At 41.2% G+C, this 22,053-nt stretch overlaps 2 protein-coding genes and 1 long non-coding RNA gene across 3 annotated transcripts in view; all 3 read right to left on the bottom strand.

Moving 5' to 3' along the window:
• The window catches only part of LOC121328960 (von Willebrand factor A domain-containing protein 5B1-like), a 78,394-nt gene extending 76,933 nt beyond the window's left edge, over window positions 1-1,461 (bottom strand). The window contains exon 1 of the mRNA XM_041274116.1: window positions 1,231-1,461. Coding sequence (XP_041130050.1) covers window positions 1,231-1,461 — 231 coding nt within the window. The remainder of the gene's footprint in view (window positions 1-1,230) is intronic.
• Window positions 1,462-6,794: 5,333 nt separating this feature from the next.
• LOC121328493 lies at window positions 6,795-8,179 on the bottom strand. The gene is made up of 2 exons (XR_005951693.1): window positions 8,073-8,179; window positions 6,795-6,981 (listed from the first exon to the last, which is right to left on the bottom strand). It is a non-coding gene; the product is annotated as an uncharacterized LOC121328493 (long non-coding RNA).
• A 6,507-nt stretch (window positions 8,180-14,686) lies between these two features.
• LOC121328959 (von Willebrand factor A domain-containing protein 5B1-like) overlaps window positions 14,687-22,053 on the bottom strand; it is a 95,267-nt gene continuing 87,900 nt past the window's right edge. Inside the window, exons 10-12 of the mRNA XM_041274115.1 lie at window positions 21,041-21,151; window positions 15,338-15,540; window positions 14,687-14,732 (exon numbers count right to left, since the gene is read on the bottom strand). Coding sequence (XP_041130049.1) covers window positions 14,687-14,732; window positions 15,338-15,540; window positions 21,041-21,151 — 360 coding nt within the window. The remainder of the gene's footprint in view (window positions 14,733-15,337; window positions 15,541-21,040; window positions 21,152-22,053) is intronic.

Genomic DNA, 22,053 nt, shown 5'->3' with positions numbered 1-22,053 from the left:
TATATCAGTGTGTGGACATTGACTTTCTCCTGCACCACCACTCCCATCCTGACAGCTGGATATAAGGCGTCCTCATTCAGAAGTATCTCCAGTTCATGAATTACTGCAGTGTGTAAAAAGGTTATCAAACTCTACAACTCTCAACACTGTAAAATAGAAGTTTTTTTTCAAAGCCAAAATTAGTAGTGCTTGTAGTATAATGCATGTCTGTTTCAACTCTATGAATACAGCACTAAATTATGTGTATCCTCACTACTTTGGGATATGGATTTTGTTTTTTGGTCCAGAAGTAACTGATTTGGTAGAGAACTGTGACAGGCTGGTGAGTGGATTGAGGCTCAGAGACAGAGTAAAGGCAAAATAAAGTTCTTTATTAAACAAAAAAATCAAATAAACAGGGCCAACAGAACGATGTTCAAACAGAAATAATCAAAAATGAACTTACAAAGTAAACAGTTAGTTTCCAGGTCCTCCTTAATTCTAAACAAAAAACTCTCCAACATAAAAGCAAACTCCCAAAGAAAGAAACACACTCCAAACAGAAACACACACTCTGCTAGCCAGGGCCTCTCCCCTGGCTTTTATCCCCTGTGGCTGGAGCCCAATTAATCAATAATTATTCAATTAGAGCTCCAGCCACATTCTCACATGTTTTTCTGGCAGGGAGAAATTTAACCCCCTCCCTGCCAGTTCCAAACATGTTCATATAGACAGGGAGTTCCCCGTCACATATTCCTCCCCCCCGCGCTCCCCTCAGCAGCTGGCACAGAGGCTGGGTGGGTCCTCCAGCATCTTTTACTGGCTGTGAAGGGAGAGACAGCTCCGGCTGTTCTCCGTCCTCTGCTGGCGGTGGAGGGAGAGACAGCTCCGGCTGTTCTCCCTCCTCTGCTGGCGGTGGAGGGAGAGACAGCTCCAGCTGTTCTTTCCCTGCTGGTCCCTTCAGCCCTGGGCCGGTGGACTTCCCCTTCTTGAGCTGTGGACGCACCGACTCCTCCCGCTCGGGCCGTGGACGTTCGGGCTCCTCCCTCTCCAGGCTCTGGGAGCGGCAGCTCCCCCTCTATGGGCTCTGGGCGACGGCAGCGGCCCCATCCCCATTTCTTCAAGGTGTGGGATCTCCCCCATGTCTATCGCCAGGTATGCCAGGACCATGATGAATATTTCCTGGAGGGACCCCGGGTGATGCTCTCCCTCCCACTCCTCCCATCTCTCCCCATCTCAATGTCACAGCACGTTGATGGTGACGGGAACGTAGTGGAAGAGGTCCGCTTCGGGGTGCACCAACCACTCCCAGATCTCCCGTGATGGTGGTGAAGGCAGTGCTGGTGGGGTGGCTGCCGAGGACGGGGTTGGTGGTTGCTCCTGGTCTGGGTTGTGGGGGCATCCTGCCCAGTTGTGGCCATCCTCCTCACAACGTCCACACCAGTAAGCAATTGGCCCATCTGGACCTCCACCAGTGGTCATCCTTCCCGCACCAGGTGCACCACGGGAACAAGCTCGCTGGGTCCTCCCACAGGGTTTGGGTTGGTGATGGCGGCTGCTGCTGCCGCTGCCTCTGCCTTTTGCCCATTCTGTTAAAGTAAACAACTCCAAAATCCCCAAAAAAAAGAAAAATTCCAAAATTCCAAAAAGAAAAAATACTGCTCTGAGCCTCTAGGTGGCGCTATCCAGTTTGACATCAAGTGTGACAGGCTGGCGAGTGGATTGAGACTCAGAGACAGAGTAAAGGCAAAATAAAGTTCTTTATTTAACAAAAAATAATCAAATAAACAGGCACAAGGGCCAACAGAACGAGGGTCAAACAGAAATAATCAAAAATGAACTTATAAAGTAAACGGTTAGGTTCCAGGTCTTCCTTTAATTCTAAATAAAAAACTCTCCAACATAAAAGCAAACTCCCAAAGAAAGAAACACACTCCAAACAGAAAAACACAATCTGCCAGTCAGGGCCTCCCCCTGGCTTTTATCCCCTGTGGCTGGAGCCCAATTAATCAATAATTATTCAATTAGAGCTCCAGCCACATTCTCACATGTTTTTCTGGCAGGGAGAAATTTAACCCCCTCCCTGCCAGTTCCAAACATGTTCATATAGACGGGAAGTTCCCCATCACAAGAACCTATTCATAAATTTGGTTCTTAGCATTTAATACCCTGTTTAAACTGGAAGTAGCTTTAAATGTAATTTCCATTTTTTATTGTTTGGTAAAAATCATGCTGAGTAGTTATGAGTTCTGTTGCTTCAATATTGAATTGAATTAAATCAGCCAGGCTTTGAGTTGCTTTGAGCTTCTCCCAGAGTTTGTCTGGAGAATCCTTCTTCATTCCATTCAAATCATGAGACTGTGTAACCTTTATGTAGAGTAGATGTGGCTGGTAGGGTCATATTGTCTGTATGCATGTAGAGTAGGTGTGGCTTGCAGGGTCATATTGTCACACGATTGCAGAGGAATGAGGAAGGCTGTTCATTCCAGAATGTTGGATTCTCAGAGTTGCTCTTTAAGCAAAGTTTGGAAATAGTACAGTTTTTCTAGATTTAACTTTTTAGAAATTAGATTTTAATTAACTTCCTGAATCAACCTTTAATAAAGCCATTGCTGCAAAATGTCTAAATGTGATGGGCAGTCAGGCAGGAGATTATGTACCTAAACTTAGATTGGATCTCACAGACTCTTCCTAAAGACCTAAATAATCAATGCTGTCTGACATTTTTAATATGAATTTGTAAAACATAATGGTAGCACTCCCCTAATTAGGAAGAGCTGGAATCGATATCCTAAACACATTAGAGCCTGAGTCCTTCTTGACATTTAAACTAATTGCAATTTTTATACATTAACATGGACTTGTTCATCCAGTGCTATTTAACTTTATTAAAATCTCCACAGGCTTTATACCATTCTGCTGTTGTGGAGGAATGTGACAGAAATACAATGAGTTCTGCTGATAAATCTTCCTCCCGACCTGTGAGGGCGCTAAAGAACGGGAGGAGAAGTATCTGGAAGAGCTGGCCTGACAGTTCGTTTCCGGGACCGGGAAGTGGGTCAGCCTGGAAAGAAGCGAGACTCTGTTGTAAGACCGTATTGACCTGAAAGGTAAACGAGGGGCAGCTGCAAGTAATAAGGCAGCTGCAACCATTTACCTAGATGTCATGCGGGATTACATATAGGGACCAGGGTAACACTGATCTTCTCCTTCGTTTGGGTTAACGTTAGGAGAGAAGGACTGAAAGAGGAGCTCTCAGAGTATTTGTGAAGAGTGTCGTACGTGTTGTGTGTTATTTTCTGTCTGTCTGTAATTGTCTGTCTTTGTCGCACCAATAGACAGTTAACACACATCTCCGGAGCTGTCGAAAGGAAAGCACTATCCGGAGCACCACTGCACTCAGCACCTGCATGTTTTCGATCACCCAGGACTGGTGACCGTACCATTGTTTTTGTTCGGGACTGTGCCCTTGTTTTCATTATCCCCGTGCTTTACACATTGTTGTGTATTGCCGGGGATTTATTATTTGACGGTCGCCAGACCTGGAAAAAGAGCAATAAAGCACTTATTCACTGAATCACCGTTGTCTGTTCATCACTCCTGCACCGCATCACCGCTACACCTGTTCCCCTTACCAGCCACTTTGCCACAAGGAACCACTAAGTCAGCATTTTACCAATGATGTTACCAAGGGCAGTAATGTTGTTTCTCTAATTACCCTGTAAAGCATAACATAGTTAAAAACAGTTATGATCCATGAAGTTAAACAGAATATGGATTAATAAACACACACTCAGAATTATTAAACAAATTATCAAGAAGCTTGTTTATTTTATTTCTCAATGGCACCAGCACAATGTAATGCATTAGTTTGCTGTCAACTTGCTGAGCACTGCTACAGTTCTCAATTCACCTCATTAGGCTCTTGTATACCCTATTGAAACAACCTTTCTAATGTGCAACCATCACACTTTGATTTTAATTGGCAATCATGTAGTTTGAAAGTGTCCTGATCATGCATTATTTAGCTAATGTAACGTATTAGTTCATTCTAATATATGACCTTGTTCCAGCCAGGTTCTAAAGGAGTAATTGTACTCCTAGGTTTAATCAAACAAGACCTGGTATGAGCAAAGCTCTGGACTGCTCAGAAGACCTTTCAACCCCACTTACTCTTTCTCTATATATACTGGCAGAGTTGAAAGGTCAAAATGTCACATGACTTGAATGGAATTGAGGAAGTCTGTACATACTTGGCACAAGCTCAAAGCAGCTCAGAATAAAAGCAGGTTTAGAGAACAATGATAACTCATTATTGATGAGGAGCAACAGAACCCAGAGCACTCAGAATGGCTGCATACACTGTGATAAGATAAGGGAATGCAGCACAGAAATGAAAAGGACATTTGAAGCTACTGTAAACTGTTTATATGTTTGTTTGCTTTATACTGGACTAAATAAGTTATCATAAAGTTTGAAAATGGTATCATCATTGCAAGTCAATGATCTAGACAAGATGATATATCACATGCTAGACACTTATGGATTTAAACTGAAGTAACGCTCAAATATTCATCAGCATTTTCAAAGAATATTCAAATATGAAACCCATGTCCGTCCCAGAACTAGAATACATGAGAAAAACAAGCAGGCTTACTGAGAATCTTTACACGGTCCAGCCAAGTACAAACAAGCCGCTGGCCAAGTGAAACATTAGGGGATTCTAGGTGCTACAAAGAAAAAGCAGTTAAAGTGTTGTTCTGAATTCCTTCTCTTCCAGCCAGGACCGGGCAGCTCGTTTTCCTGAGCTGTGTTTACATTCCACGTGGCTTTGAGACTCACCTGGATATCAGCTCCCCACTGAAACCCAGCATCAGGGCTGACCTGTCCAGCAAGCACCTGCGCCGTCACCCTTCTCAAGGAGTTCTTACTTGCAGCAGAGTTGGGGTCACTACATGTAAATCCTCTCGTAAAATGGGAGTGCTCTGCAATCTGATTAGTGCTGAATGCTCTTCTCCTTGGAGAGGTCTTGGTCTCCGCTCCTTTCAGAATAAAAATGTAAACATGACCATTTAATTCCTTGAGTGATATGTATGGCCTATATGAGTCCAAGCACAACAGCAGCAAATACACATGGACATGTTCCATCAACACACACAAAGCCCCTATGAACATACAATACAATGCAATACAAATCAGCTGCAGATACCTAAACTCAATACAGTGCAATACAAATTGGATGCAGATACCTAAACTCTACAGTGCAATACAAATTGGCTGCAGATACCTAAACTCAATACAGTGCAATACAAATCGGCTGCAGATACCTAAACTCAGTAGAATGCAAAGCTCTCATCAAAACTAGAAATGAAGAGTTTGGGGGTCATCTTTGATCCTTATCTTTTGAGACTCATATTAGGGAAGTTACTAAAGTATCTTTTTACCATTTGAGAACTATAGCCAAACTGGGACCAATTATTTTTGTATCTGATGCCGTGAGACTAATGCATGCCTTTGTTTCATCTAGAATTGATTATTGTAATGCACTATTTTCTGGTGTCCCAAAATGTGTGGTATCCCGCTTGCAGCTTGTTCAGAATACATTGGCTGTCTGTGCAATATAGAATTGATTTTAAGATTTTGCTGTTAACTTAAAAGGCCCTGGATGGATTAACACCTAGTTATTTGCAGGAATTGACTGACCCCGTATCTTCCAAACTCTGAGATCACAGGATTCCTAGGGTCAACTAAAGCAACTAGGGAGGTAGGGCTTTTTCTTGTTCATCATTGAGATTAGGAATGATTTTCAGTGGCATTGCTATTCATTGTTGAAATTAGGAACAATTTTCAGTGGCATTGCTATTCATTGTTGATATTAGGAATGATTTCAGTGGCATTGTTATTCATCATTGAGATTAGGAATGATTTTTAGTAGCGTTGCCATTCATCATTGTGATTAGGAATGTGTTTTTCTGGGCGTTGCTATTCATCGTTGCGATTAGGAACATGTTTTATGGGCGATGCTATTCATCATTGCGATTAGGAACGTGTTTTTTGGGCATTGTTATTCATCACTGCGATTAGGAACGTGTTTTATGGGCGTTGCTATTCATCGTTGACATTAGGAACATGTTTTGTGGACGTTACTATTCATCGTTGTGATTAGGAACGGTTTTATGGGCAGTTTGAGAGGGCAATGTACACACAGCATATTCTGTCTTAGAAACTAACACAATGAAATTACCAGAGTCTATTTGTGTATGTTGTTCTTCACTGATTGGCACACAGTCCGATACTGTTTCCTGATAACTATCGCGCAGGGAGCCCACAGTGACATCTCTCGACAGTCTCCTGCTCTCCGCATTGGCTTTAGCTGGCTCCTCTTCTTGGGAATGGTAGAAAACTGAACTAGTGGATTCAGTGGAGCCCATCATGCTGTAACGCCTTCTTTTTTCCTGTTTAATCAGAGCACATTGTCAGAAATGGCATTGTCTGGTAAATTTGTGCAGCACTTTTCATATGGTTATATTATTTAACATAGTTTACTATGTTTTTATTATGCTTGACCATACCTCTCTGGGCTTTGCTTACCTATGCTTTACCATGCTTTCACTACACAGTGCTAAGCTTTTACTGTGGGAAATGTTATAAGGGGAACCTTTGAGCTCTTTTTAAAGATTAGCTTCAAGGATGTAATGAAAAACTGGAAAGATACAAGAGCTGGAAATAACATACATTATTTGTGGGTGAGAGAATAATTACATTGTATCTTCTATCTTCAATGAAAGCCTGAATGATTTTCAGTTTTCTACTCACAGACTTAGGGTTGGGATGATAGCGTGACGTGTCATACACAACACTGTAGCCAATCAGACGGTCCCCTGGAAACAGATAGCTGGCACCCACTGGAGAGAGCAGAACTTCCTTTGTTGCCGGAAACAACCAGTCAATGGTGACATCGCTTAGAACAGGGGCCATCGCTTTCTTCAGGGATTTAATCATCTGTCAACATGGTAAAGGTAGGTTAGAGCCATACCATTGAGTACTGTAAGTCTCAGTGGTGTGCAGAGCAAGTCATACAGTCAGTGGTGTGCAGTTCTGCATCCTGGCTGTGTGAAGTCACCAGACTTCACTAGTGACTGGCTCTGTAACTCCCACAGGTTACAGAGGGACTGTCTCAGGGAGCACTGACTCTGTCACTCCCGTGGGTTAGGGAGAGACTGTCTCAGGGAGCACTGACTCTGTCACTCCTGTGGGTTAGGGAGGGACTGTCTCAGGGAGTACTGACTGTCACTCCCGTGGGTTAGGGAGGGACTGTCTCAGGTAGCACTGACTCTGTCACTCCCATGGGTTAGGGAGGGACTGTCTCAGGGAGCACTGACTGTCACTCCCACAGGTTAGGGAGGGACTGTCTCAGGGAGCACTGACTCTGTCACTCCTGTGGGTTAGGGAGGGACTGTCTCAGGGAGTACTGACTGTCACTCCCGTGGGTTAGGGAGGGACTGTCTCAGGTAGCACTGACTCTGTCACTCCTGTGGGTTAGGGAGGGACTGTCTCAGGGAGTACTGACTGTCACTCCTGTGGGTTAGGGAGGGACTGTCTCAGGAAGCACTGACTCTGTAACTCCCATGGGTTAGGGAGGGACTGTCTCAGGGAGCACTGACTGTCACTCCCGCAGGTTAGAGAGGGACTGTCTCAGGGAGCACTAACTCTGTCACTCGCACGGGTTAGGAGGGACTGTCTCAGGGAGCACTGACTCTGTCACTCCCACAGGTTAGGGAGGAACCGTCTCAGGAATCACTGACTCTGTCACTCCCTTGGGTTAGGGAGGGACTGTCTCAGGGAGCACTGACTCTGTCACTCCCACGGGTTAGGGAGGGACTGTCTCAGGAAGCATTGACTCTGTCACTCCCACGGGTTAATAGTTTAACCGTTAAATAGTTTTAATGATAATTGACTATAGTTAACGAAGTTGCACTTCTTGTATGCGGTTGTCGCCAATGATATCTACAAGAAATCATCTAAAAATCTATTTTCCTCTGCCACAGAAAGTACAAAGCTTGCTAACCCAGCGCTGTATTACTTTTCTGTACCTTCGGTTGAAGTCGTTCTCCTTCAGCCAGAAATTCAGCAGTACCTTTGGACACAGAGGCGAGCCCAAGCACCAGCCTTCGACAGGCATTCTGTCCAATCCCAAAGCTGTAACACCTGGAAAGACACACTTCATAATAAGGGAAGCACAGAATAGTAAACAAGTGTGCCAGTCGACCTCAGAAGCCAGCAGACGACTAATCACAGTCTTTATTCGCTTAGCTGATGGTAATTCCAAATGTACTGACAATGCTGCATTCATCCTGTTCTGTGATTGAATCACAGTAACATTATTTAATTCACTTTTCATGTGTAATGCAAAAGCAGTTTATGTACTTCTGTTTTTGTGTGTTTAAAGGTTGTTCTTGTAGCAAACTATCCATGTTACTATTTGAATTGTATTCAGCTGTTTAAATTGAAATGGAAAGTCATTGCCCTTGCTACTTCATGGTGTTGGCAGTCCTTCTGTGTGGTTCTGTTGCTTCCATAGTGAGTTATTATTATTATCACAGGTTTTCTTTTAGAAAACAGTGGTTAACAAAATCAATGAAGAAAGCGCAGCTGGCTATATTTTTTACCTGACAATAACTAGATGCAGTCAAATCAATTGTTGGTCTTTTGATCCTGAACTGTATCTACAGGCAGGTCAGACTTCAAATACAACTAAGCTTGGCTTAAAGAAGTAAAATCTCATTATCACCTGGTAGTAAAAGTGGCTCATAAGTCTTTGTAGAAAATTGTTTAAAAAAAATGATTCCCTCCCATCAACCTTTGAGCTGAGAAGCTGTAACAGTGCACTGCCGTAGTCACTTACTAGGACTGCATGGTTATTTATCACATGTTAAAGAGTTTTCCACAATTACAGCCAGTAAAAGTTAAATGTAAGTGGATAATTAAAATGGAAGAGTTTCAAAACTGCTAATTATATCCCATTTCACTCTGAGAATAATTTTCATTCAATGCCATGTCAAAGAAAAACCCAAAAGGTAACTGTGGTAGGCTGTCGAGTAGATAGAGGCCAGGAGACAGACTGCAGTTGAAAAAAGATATACACTTTTACTATAAATAAACACAAAAATAAAAGGGCACAAGGGCAAAATAACAGATATTTAAACACAAATAAAGCAAAAAACAAAACTCACAAAAATAAAGGTTTCCAGGCTGGGCAATGCCTTCACTGGATTTAGAAAAATTCAGAAAACCACACAACAAACACCAACCTGCTTCCTCAGCTCCCTCCTCTTAATGGGAAGCAGAGGCCTCCTTTTATGTCAGGTGGCTGGGCGCACTTTATAATGTAACATTGTACTGCATCTTCCTTTATAATGTAACATTGTACTGCATCTTCCTTTATAATGCAGCATTGTACTGCATCTTCCTTTATAATGCAGCATTGTACTGCATCTTCCTTTATAATGCAGCATTGTACTGCATCTTCCTTTATAATGCAGCATTGTACTGCATCTTTCTTTATAATGCAGCATTGTACTGCATCTTCCTTTATAATGCAGCATTGTACTGCATCTTCCTTTATAATGTAGCCTTGCTCTTTAGTCTTTGAACTGTATGGTTGCAGTTCACATCCCATCATGCCTTTCTATTCAATTGAATGGGCTGAGATACCAATTCCATGCACATTTCAAGTCTGGAATCCCTCTCTGAAAGCCAAATCGTAGTTTGTTGAGTCATTATATTTAGTAGGTAGATTGTGAGTTGTTGACCAGTGATCATTATTGTGTTTTCTTTCTTTTGTTGCAATGATTGCTGTATGCATTTCCCATAGTAAAACAGCCCAGATGAAATCGCTCTATGTAAACTAATGTACCTGATCCGTTTCCTGAGAGACATTTGACCTGCTGAGCTGAAAGACATAGCAAGAGCTGACAACTTACTTTTACTTAATGCAGTGCCTGATGTTTTACATTGAAAATCTATGTTTGAGATATAGAGATGGTCTCTTATCATGAGTAGGTGGACCAGCAGAGTAAAGGCAGTTTGTCAATGACAAGGTAATGAGGCGCGGTGTAAAAGAACAATTTGAAATCAATGTGTGTTACCCCCAGCAGCACACCAATGTAAAGCAAAAGAAAATAAGTCAAACTAGCAAGGTTGTATGGGAGGCCAGAGCGCCTCCTGTGAAGGGAAACAAAACACACGGATTTGAACGTGTGGGTTTGTGTTTGACAGGCTTTCCCATTGGCTCTTAAGTGGATACATCCATCCATACCAGTTACATAGCGGGTCTGTCAAGCATGGGAAGAACAGGATGCTTTACACAAGTACTTCCAGCTCAATTTAAACAGAAAGTGGCTTTCAGGGTTTTTTTCCCCTTGCCTTTTTATATTTGTTCTGAGTAGTTCTGAGTGCTGTTCCTTGAGAAGATTTTATATTACACAATAATTCCAGTAAATCTAGTATGTGTTGACATCATTTCATAGTTCATCTTATTTGAAAGATATTGCTTTGGAAGGGGGAGGAGTTCATTATTTAATAGTATTTTTCTAATAGCATTTGCAAGTAATTAAATTGTGAACATCGCTGGTACTCTTTTTCCATGTTAAATTTCCTGTTGAAAGAAAGCAAGTGAGTTGCTTCTGAGTAATTTTAGTCCTTGTTTTTTAAAGACAATGATTCCTCATGAGCACATTTCATTACAATATATATTTTACTATAAAACTTTTTTTTTAAAACACCCACACAATGAACGGAAGTGTAGTATTGCAGTGTAAGGAGTGTTCGATAAATATTCCACATTAACAGCTTCAAATAAATGCCATAAACAAATCTAATTCACCTTTACCATAACGTGTGCATCTCTCACATAGATGAATGTGAGACCTACGAAACAATGGCCTTGTATATTGCTGGAATTGTTGTGTTAGCACCATGTATTTTAATGTGGCTATTTAAGAACATAAGAAAGTTTACAAACGAGAGGAGGCCATTCGGCCCATCTTGCTCGTTTGGTTGTTAGTAGCTTATTGATCCCAAAATCTCATCAAGCAGCTTCTTGAAGGATCCCAGGGTGTCAGCTTCAACAACATTACTGGGGAGTTGATTCCAGACCCTCACAATTCTCTGTGTAAAAAAGTGCCTCCTATTTTCTGTTCTGAATGCCCCTTTGTCTAATCTCCATTTGTGACCCCTGGTCCTTGTTTCTTTTTTCAGGCTGAAAAAGTCCCTTGGGTCGACACTGTCAATACCTTTTAGAATTTTGAATGCTTGAATTAGGTCGCCATGTAATCTTCTTTGTTCAAGACTGAACAGATTCAATTCTTTTAGCCTATCTGCATATGACATGCCTTTTAAGCCCGGAATAATTCTGGTCGCTCTTCTTTGCACTCTTTCTAGAGCAGCAATATCTTTTTTATAGCGAGGTGACCAGAACTGCACACAATATTCAAGATGAGGTCTTACTAGTGCATTGTACAGTTTTAACATTACTTCCCTTGATTTAAATTCAACACTTTTCACAATGTATCCGAGCATCTTGTTAGCCTTTTTTATAGCTTCCCCACATTGTCTAGATGAAGACATTAGACATAAGTCAGGCTTACTGGTCTGTAGTTACCTGGTTCAGTATTGTTTCCCTTTTTGTGGATCGGTATTACGTTTGCAATTTTCCAGTCTGTCGGTACCACCCCTGTGTCAAGAGACTGCTGCATGATCTTGGTTAGCGGTTTGTAAATTACTTCTTTCATTTCTTTGAGTACGACTGGGAGGATCTCATCCGGCCCAGGGGATTTGTTTATTTTAAGCGCTCCTAGTCCCTTTAACACTTCTGCCTCAGTTATGCTAAAGTTATTTAAAACTGGATAGGAACTGGATGACATGTGGGGCATGTTGTCAGTATCTTCCTTTGTAAAAACTTGTGAAAAGTAATCATTTAATATATTTGCTATTTTTTTTTCTTCATCTACGATTTTGCCATTTGTATCTCTTAAACATTTAATCTCCTCTTTGAATGTTCGCTTGCTGTTGTAATATTGGAAAAACATTTTGGAATTGGTTTTAGCTCCCTTAGCAATGTTCATTTCTATTTCTCTCTTGGCCTTTCTAACTTCCTTTTTGACTTGCATTTGCAGTTCTGTGTACTCTTTCTGCGTACTTTCTTTTTGGTCCTTTTTTAATGCTCTGTAAAGTGCCTTTTTTTGCTGAATATTTTTTTTAATTGATCTATTAAACCATTTTGGCAATTTAGTTTTACATTTAGATTTGTCTACTTTAGGGATGTAATTGTTTTGCGCCTCTAGTACTACATTTTTGAAGAACAACCATCCTTCTTCTGTGGGTGTTTTCTCTATTTTACTCCAATCTACTTCTGTTAGTCTCTGTTTCATGCCTTCATAGTTTGCTTTTCTAAAATTGTAAACCTTAACTTTAGTCATTACTTTTGGGGATTTAAAAAACACTTCAAATAAGACCATGTTGTGGTCTGAGTTTGCCAGTGGTTCTCTGACCTCTGTTTTAGTTATTCCATCTTCGTTATTTGAAAAGACTAAATCAAGGCATGCCTCCCCTCTAGTCGGTGCCTTGACAAATTGTGTTAGGAAGCAGTCATTTGTCATTTCCACCATTTCTATTTCATCCTTCGTGCTACCCACCGGGTTTTCCCATTTTATTTGGGGGAAGTTGAAATCCCCCATTAGTATGGCTTATCCTTTGCTACACACATTTCTAATGTCATTGTATAACAGATTATTGTGCTCACCGTCTGAATCTGGCGGTCTATAGCATGCTCCTATTATTATGCCTTTTGAATTTTTGTCTGTTATTCTGACCCATATTGATTCGGTTTTATTTTCTTTGTCCAGGTTTAACACCTGGGCTTCAAGACTGTTTCTTATGTATAGCGCTACCCCTCCTCCTCTGGTTTTAAATCCATAAAGAGTAATGTATGAGAAACCATCACTATCCCCTGGTTTAACCCTAGCAATAAGCCATGATGCCAGACTCACTGGGAGGCAAGGAAGGCCTCGGACTCAGGTGCTAGTAATAAGGTGCCACAAGGTGAACACACCAGCAATTCATTTTAACTGTTTCATTTTATACTGTAAAAAAACTGGTAGATCTTACACACATTAAAAACATTCTCTATGAGAAAAAATAGAAAACTACCCGAAAAAAGGAAAACGCAAATGAGTTAGTTTGAGAATTGTGCACTCCTCAATGTTATTTATCAACCCATTCTTGTTCTGTGATCTAGGCAGCATACAACAATTCTGTATGCCCTGCTGAATAATAAACAGTATGAATCCTAAAGGAACTGTGTATCTCATCATGCGTTCCCTCATATCGGCTTGATATAAAACACTTTCATTGCATTGCCTTTGTACTTAATCTATGCAAGCACTGAGACAATATAAACAGCCTGCCCATGAGAGTCCATGTCTGCGGTGGAACAATTTTCATCTCAACATTTATCAGCCATTATTGTGAATGTCATTGCCACCGCCCTTCAGTAGCAGCAAACCATAGCCAGAGAAATAGCATGGAGTTGCTCTGCCTCATTTTCATAATCAATGTATCTTAATTATACATGTTCTGCTTTAAAGGGTAAAAACAAAGTTGATTATTGTTAGATAAGGAGTTACACCAGAGATCAGGCTTCAGGCTGTGCCTTTGCATCCTAATATGTTATGCCTTAATGTGGAGGGAAAGAGCCAAGATAGCCAAGAGCCAAGGTAGCTCAGGAAGGGTTTCAACAATACAGTTATAACTCAGCACACTGTGAATAAAAATAAGACGCTTGACAAAGGACCTTGACCAAAGACAGCGAGATTACAGGGGATATATCCATCAGTATAGTGGTAGCAATTTACAGGTTATGAGTGACTGGGGAATTACAAGTGGAAGAAGCAGGTACAGCAGCAGTGTCTTGCTACATAGGGAATAATTACACGCAACCAATATTAGTTGTCCAAGAGTAATTATTCCTTTGTTAACAAGCCCCTGCTACTTGATTATTTCATTTACACAACGCTTTGGATATTAATGTTCATTATATCTGTGCAGGTTTAAAAGGACACAACATGGAACTTTATGGATCTTTAGTAATGAAACCAAGGTGCGCTTTGTTTAGACTGATCCAAGGCACACACATGTGATGTAAGTTTCAATCTTGGCTATAGTATAACTGCATGGCTAGACTATAATTACCTGCATGGTTGAGGGATTTGTGCTGCCCCTACATAATAAATGAATGGCTATTGTATAAATAATCAAGCAGCATCACCTGGTAACCTCGGGAATGGTTACACTTGGGCAGTCTTCAGCTTATGTTTGCTAATGCTAATGCAGTTTTAGTTGCCTGTCATAGACACATGTGATGTAGACTAGATCAGCCGAATGTCTTTATATTAGTATGCATAAGGAGCATCTAGAGCACAGCAGGGTGCTGCATCAGGACCATCTAGAGCACAGCAGTGTGCTACATCAGGACCATCTAGAGCACAGCAGTGTGCTGCATCAGAACCATCTAGAGCACAGCAGGGTGCTGCCAGCAAAACAAAATAAATGTTAATCCAAAGTGGCAGATAACTAGATGGCGCTGGATCTTACTTCTGTAAAGACACTGGCTGATCTGGGCTGTGTTACAGATACCTATAGCAGGCAACTAGAAGTGAAGAGCAGCTGCTGGACTCAGGTGAAAACACCTTAACCTACATATAAAAACACAAAATCCCAGTATTGTACAAAGGAGCAATCAGATTGCAAACCTCACTAGTAACACGCCACTCAAACTCTTGTAACTAAGCTCTTTCTGCCTCATCTGTATGCAAAAGGAATTCACCATGCTGTGGTTGCTAGGAGATCATGGCATGAAATCTTCATTTTTACATTTTGGTCCTCATGTGCGCCTGTGAACTAGATATTTGGTCCCTGAGAATGAAGCATCATTATGTAAAATTAACAGCTGTTTTAGGAGTTAATTAAAGACAGGAGTAAATTCTGTGAAAAACTGTGGACCAACATTACCATGTGTTAGTAAGTTAGTAAGCTCTGGCATGGAGCAGGATGATGTATTGTGAATAAAGGAGGACAGCAGTAAGCTCTGGCATGGAGCAGGATGATGTATTGTGAATAAAGGAGGACAGCAGTAAGCTCTGGCATGGAGCAGGATGATGTACTGAGAATAAAGGAGGACAGCAGTAATCTCTGGCATGGAGCAGGATAATGTATTGTGAATAAAGGAGGACAGCAGTAAGCTCTGGCATGGACTAGGATGATGTATTGTGAATAAAGGGGAAAGGGACTCTTGCTGTACCTGGTGCAGCGTGCGTGGTTGCGGACGAGTTCTATAACCTTCCCTGTGTTGCTTACAGCCCCATCGGTTAGCAGGAACAGCAGGCGAGGGTGTCCCCTGTACACAGGCTGACGCAGAATCCAGTTGAGAGGAGAGAGGATGTTGGTTCCTCCCATATCCGCTCTGATCTTCTTGATATACTCACAGGCAACAGCCAGGGTCTCCTGAACAACAAGCACCATGCTACTAGTTATCCCTTCGATTAGGGGCAGCGCAGAACAGGGACAAGTCGACCAGTTGAATAGTAAAGAGTGACAGTCGACCTGAAACTGTGAGTCGACTGAGTGATTCAATGAGTCACAGGATTGTGAAGACTGAAGGGCATTAGCAGGATTGTGAAGTCATTGTGAAGTGTGTGTTTCAGATAGACTGAAGGGCATTAGCAGGATTGTGAAATCATTGTGAAGAGTGTGTTTCAGATAGACTGAAGGGCAGTAGCAGGATTGTGAAGTCATTGTGAAGAGTGTGTTTCAGATAGACTGAAGGGCAGTAGAGGGATTGTGAAGAGTGTGTTTCAGATAGACTGAAGGGTAGTAGAGGGATTGTGAAGAGTGTGTTTCAGATAGACTGAAGGGTAGAATATAATATAATAGACAAATATAATAGAATATAATAGACAAACATCAAAGAGTTAAAAACAGTATGTTCACAATAGAGCACCAGCCATTGTCAAATATGTGACGAGTCTACCTATTGCACTGTTTTTATCTCAACTATTGGACTGTGTCAAATCCGTAGTGACCCCTGCTTCACATCTCTTTGAAGTTGTGGGGGCTCACAAAATAATACCCTGTCTTAGCTGTCTTGCACTTCCATTCGCTACATAGCTCTCAGTGTGCAGTTTTGAAAGTAACCTATGTTGCAGTAAACATGCATTTTCATTTTGAAACATGAGACCTGGTATTACACTAAGTTAGAGAAAGTTCTCAGACCGCATGCCTTACTCTCACAAAATCTATTACACTTCCTGGGTTATTTCACCTGTGTCTTCTGGGGTCAAAGCATGTTACTGCCTGAAAGCATGTCAATCAATAGTGTTAGCAGCTGGTTGGTTGGGTTAGGGACTGTAACAAAGTGCCCGCCCCTGTGTATATTATCTGTTATGTGTTGCGTGTGGTGTGTTTAAATGTTGGTGTATAGACATTGGTACACGGGATATAAACGGGTCTGTGTAACACAAGTGTTTAAAAAATGTATATGTGTATTTAGGCACGAGGATTGCACAGCACTTCACGTGCAAGTAAAATGTAGTAATATGTGAGCACGGGGAATTGCACTTTATTAATTCACGTGCTGGGATTCAAGTGAATAATTAATTGGTAATTGAATCCCAGCACAATAGTATATATAGATGCACGTTGTCACATACAGTTGGTTGGGTGTTCGGGAGTGGAGAACGGGAGCGAGAGAAGGAGTAACTTAATATATCAATTGCTATTGCGTGCTGGTGGGACCAGCACGATACTTGTTTATTTAAAACTCGCCGTGTTTGTCAGTGTGTCTGTCTGTGCACCGTTTTGTTAAGTTTAGTCTGTTTTTGTTTGTCTATTTATTTTGGCGTAGAGTGCCGTGTCCTGTGTTTTCGTGTTTGTTTAAACCTTTTATTTTGTAATCAACAGGCGTCTTCATCATTTCATTTCACATCATCGTCTTTGTATATTTCATTCCTTCCTGGTTCTGACGCAGCCCACTTGGCCGTCTTTGTGACAGGGAGAAACAATGATAAGTGTTGAATCTGTAAAAATAATTCACTGTTTTCGAGTGCCATCAGGAACTGGATTATTTTCTTACTGATTCATGACTTTCAGTTGTTAATGCCACTTAAAACATTTCTTCCTAATTGGCACATGTTCGATAATCAGTGTCTGTGTCTGTTGTAAGTGAAGATGGTAGTGAGGAATATGTTTTAGATATACAATATGAAAGTGGCATTTGTAAAGTTATTGATTGTTTTGCTGAACAGAGAAAGATCTAAATATCACTGCTAGCTATCAGTTTTCAGAATGAACGTGGTGATTCAGGAGGGTGCACTGAGACCTCAATCCAACGCCCAGCATGTTATGCTGTGGGAGATTCCACCCTTAGGGTGAGATATCAATTCAAGGTCCTGGCTGCCCACTTGCTCGGTAGGCCTTTGTTTGCTTTGTTTGTTTTGCTTGTGGAAGCTCTGTATTTAGACCAGGGAGCTTCTTAATGAAGATGTCATAGCTGTACATGTGGGACAAGGGTTTTATTATCACCATATGTTGGGTAATCTTCCACAGAAGGGGTAATGTTGATGTTCAGTCTTTACTGGTAATAGTTAGGATCTAGAGGAGAATAATAATAATAATAATAATAATAATAATAATAATAATAATAATAATAATAATAATAATGAGTAAACATTGGAATAGCTTAACGCTTGTGTTTGGAAACAAAGATGATATTCATGCAGGTTAAACAAATAAAGGAGAAGAAACATGTTTAAAGTAGAATATATTAATGTTAAATAACAGAGTTTATTTGTGTATAAATCATTCCAGGTGTACGTGTTTATTGAATAATGAATCCTGTTAGGAGCAGGCACGGCTGGGGATTATTAATGCCTTGTCTTTCCTTAGGAGGGTATTAGGAGGTCAGTCGTGAGATTGTCTCGTATATGTCAGTCATTGTATGTACAACCTGTTAGTCTGTGAACATCAGTTGTCATAATTTGTGTGAAGTATCCAGAGCCACAGTAAATATTTATACCTGTAAATATTACCAAGTGCTGTGTCCTGCATTCTAAAGACCCCAGTGTTCCTGAGAGAATAATGTGGTTGTGGGAGGGGGTAAGCATGGACCATCAACCCATTATAGTTGGTGGCAGCGACAGGATGCCTCTGGAGACCCAGAGGAAGACGTCCTGAGGAGATCCTCTCATGGCCGGAGATCATCCCGAGATTGACTTGGAAGAGGAGGGATTGAATGCGGGTGTTTACTCTGCTGTTTCTGTGAGTGGACTGTCTTCTTTTATACCTGCCTATGAAGTTGTTGTTGGGAGGATGGAACCCAGATCTGTGTCTACGCTGTTTGCTTAGCTTGTGTTGCCAGGTGCATTGCTTGCTCTGAGGCGCCCGTTTCCAGATATTCATGAAGAGTCATCAGGAGGAACATGGAGGCTACTGTTAGAACTTCCGGGATTGAAGGAGGTTGTCTGAATCATGGTGGAAGCACGGCTGGATGGAGGGCGGTGCTTTGTTGCACCTGGAGAGACTTCAGTGGAGAATCAGAGAGCAGGAAACCTGGTCAGTGCTGAATGATTTTATTTCAGTGGAGGACGAGTTCACTTGCGCTTTGGATTATGATGCTGAAGAGACAAGGTGTGTTTGTAGCAATGGGACACCATTCTGGACTTTTTATAAAGCACTACTGACCTTGTTTCCCGGTGATTATTATCTTTGTTTCGTGCCCTGTGGACTTGGTTCAATTTCACTGACCACCTAATATCCTCCTAAGGAAAGACATGGCATTAATACTCCCCAGCCCTGCCTGCTCCTAACAGGATTCATTATTCAATAAACACGTACACCTGGAGTGATTTTATACACAAATAAACTCTATTATTTAACATTCATACCTTTACAATATAACATATCATATATTCTACTTTAAACATGTTTCTTCTCCTTTATCTGTTTGACCTACATAAATATCATGAATATCACAATATATTATTATTATTATTATTATTATTATTATTATTATTATTATTATTATTATTATTATTCTGTAGATCCTAAAGATTACCCTACATATGGTGATAATAAAACCCTTGTTCCACATGTTGCTACGGCAACTTCATTAAGAAGCGCCCTAATCCAAATACAGCAATACACCATCATATATAAAACACACTTGATCAACAACATGCATGATACATAATAAACCACGGCTCTATGGCCAGCAGAATAACCATAACAATCATAAACACAGTAACATGCACTTCAATATTACAGTGAGGGTCTCACCCTCACATCTGGCACTAAGGATATTCCAGACAAGCACCAAGCAAGACCAAAGCAAGCCTAGACAGGTAATGGCAGATTTAGTGAGAAATAAGAGCCACAGAACTCAGAACAACCGAATGATTGCTAACAATGTGAAACAGTAAGGGAAATGTAAAAAACAAAAAGCTATTTGAATGACATTTGAAGCTATGACCTTTAATTCAGTATTGGAGTAACAGAACCAGGGCCCTTTCGAATGACTGTAAACTTACAAAGGGAAGGGTACAACAGATATTGAAATGGCATGTGTAGCTAATTATGCAATTAAAGAAATAAGAATTTGTAAGAAAAGGGTGTATATTCAAAAGGCAATGCTGGTACATATATACTAGAATGCAAAAGCTTTAGAATATACAGCTCAAAGGTACCATCCATCTTCATGCCCCCTCATAACCCTCAATGAATCAGGTAATCCAAAGTTGCAATATTAATGAAGTCATTTACATTATGAATCAAGAAATTAATCAATGCAGTAGCAGGCACTGTGCTACGACCTACAGGATTGTGGGACAGGATGAGTGATAGTGGTCAGGCAAGAGCGGAGTCACGAAGTCAAACAAACAAACAGAGGATTTACACAAGCAGAGGATTTACACCAAAAAAACAGTATTTACACCAACAAACAGAGGATTTACAAAACAAACAGAGGATTTACAAAACAAACAGAGGATTTACACAAACAAACAGAGGATTTACACAAACAAACAGGATTTATACAAACAGAGGATTTACACCAAACAAACAGGATTTACACAAACAAACAGAGGATTTACACAAACAGAGGATTTACACCAATAAAACAGAGGATTTACACAAACAGGATTTACACCAAAAAAAACCAGAGGATTTACACAAACAAACAGAGGATTTACACAAATAGCTTCAAATGGGTTTGTTTTGGTTCTGTTTATCCCATATTATTTCATCTTTCTCTATATCTGTCTTCACATGTCTGTGAGCTTGTCTGGAAAATTGCCTTGGACAGAACAGGCTTCCTCATTCCATTCCAATCATGTGACACAATGACATTTCAATTTCACTGGTTACCAGCAGAGTGGAAATGTGACAAGTGATGAAAGTGAGTGGGGCTGGCAGAGTTGAGCAAGGTGACAAGCAATCAATGTGAATAGGGCTGGCAGAGTCACATTGTCACAAGATTTGAATGGAATGGAAGTTCAGGCTGTCAATTCTCCGAACAAGCTCAAAGCCAGGTAAAGGCAGATTTAGAGAAAACATAGAATACATTAATATTGGAGAACCCAGAACCAGATACAATGAGTAGAAACACGATAAAATAAGGAAATGTAAAAAAGCAATTCAAATGTCATTTTAACCCTCTTTGGTGTGCCTCACCCTGTCACAGACTGATCTTATGTTCTTAAAGCAGAGCATAGTGTAATAAATCATCATGACAGCTAGGTAAAGCATAGGTAAGCATTGTAAATTCCACGCTATGGTAAGGATAATTAAGAAAACATGGCAAACTATGGTAAACTGGTGAATGCATAGTAGAACCATGGACAAAGCATGGGGAACCTGCACATTTACTGTAGTAAACTTTTATATAGGTATTTTTGGCAAGACACCTCACAGATGTTCTGTTTTATTATAATGGCAGTGAATCAGCACTTACTTCATTGTAGTTCTGACTGGCTGGGAAGAGGGTTTTGAAAGTTGAGCCAAATCCTATTACATTGAACAGGCAGGCTGGAGTGAGGCTCTTCAGAATCACGATCATGGCATCCTGTGGGAAACATTGGCAAATGCAATAAAAACAGACTGTAGGTTGATTTAGTGATTACAATGTACTTGCCAGTGCAGTACCACGAGGGACCTGGGACCGTGTATTGTGCCCTTGCCAGTGCAGTACTATGAGGGACCTGGGACCGTGCATTGTGCCCTTGCTAGTGCAGTACCACGAGGGACCTGGAAGCGTGCATTGAGTGCCCTTGGCAGTTCAGTACTATGAGGGACCTGGGACCGTGCATTGTGCCCTTGTCAGTGCAGTACCATGAGGGACCTGGAAGCGTGCATTGAGTGCCCTTGCCAGTGCAGTACCACAAGGGACCTGGGACCGTGCATTGAGTGCCCTTACCAGTGCAGTACCACGAGGGACCTGGGACCGTGCGTTGTGCCCTTACCAGTGCAGTACCACGAGGGACCTGGGACCGTGCATTGTGCCCTTGCCAGTGCAGTACCACAAGGGACCTGGGATCGTGCACTGAGAGCCCTTGCTGGTTTAAAAAGATCCTTCAAACAACAGTGGGCAGAATTCACTCAAATTCTTCACACTTGAGAGCAAACAGGATGATATTTTAAGAGTGTGTTCTTTGCTCAAGTCTTCTGTGTTATTTACAGATAGTTAAAATAGACATTTACAAGGGCTGCACTATAAACAGGGCCATTAGTATGCACTCTTTTTAGAGGAAGACAGAATTCAGGCAATCCAGTGGTAACAGTTCAGTGGAAACAAGGGGCCAGATAGTTTATCTTCTCAGTTTCAGATACTGTCCAGTAAATACAGATGCTGGTGTCTCAGGTAAGTTTAGCTTCTCAGTTTCAGATACTGGTCAGTAAATACATTCTGGTGTCCTGGGTCAGTTTAGCTTCTCAGTTTCAGATACTGGCCCAGTAAATACAGATGCT

This window comes from Polyodon spathula, chromosome 16 (assembly GCF_017654505.1).
Source record: "Polyodon spathula isolate WHYD16114869_AA chromosome 16, ASM1765450v1, whole genome shotgun sequence".
NCBI lineage: Eukaryota > Metazoa > Chordata > Actinopteri > Acipenseriformes > Polyodontidae > Polyodon > Polyodon spathula.
This window is presented reverse-complemented; position numbering and strand designations above follow the sequence as displayed.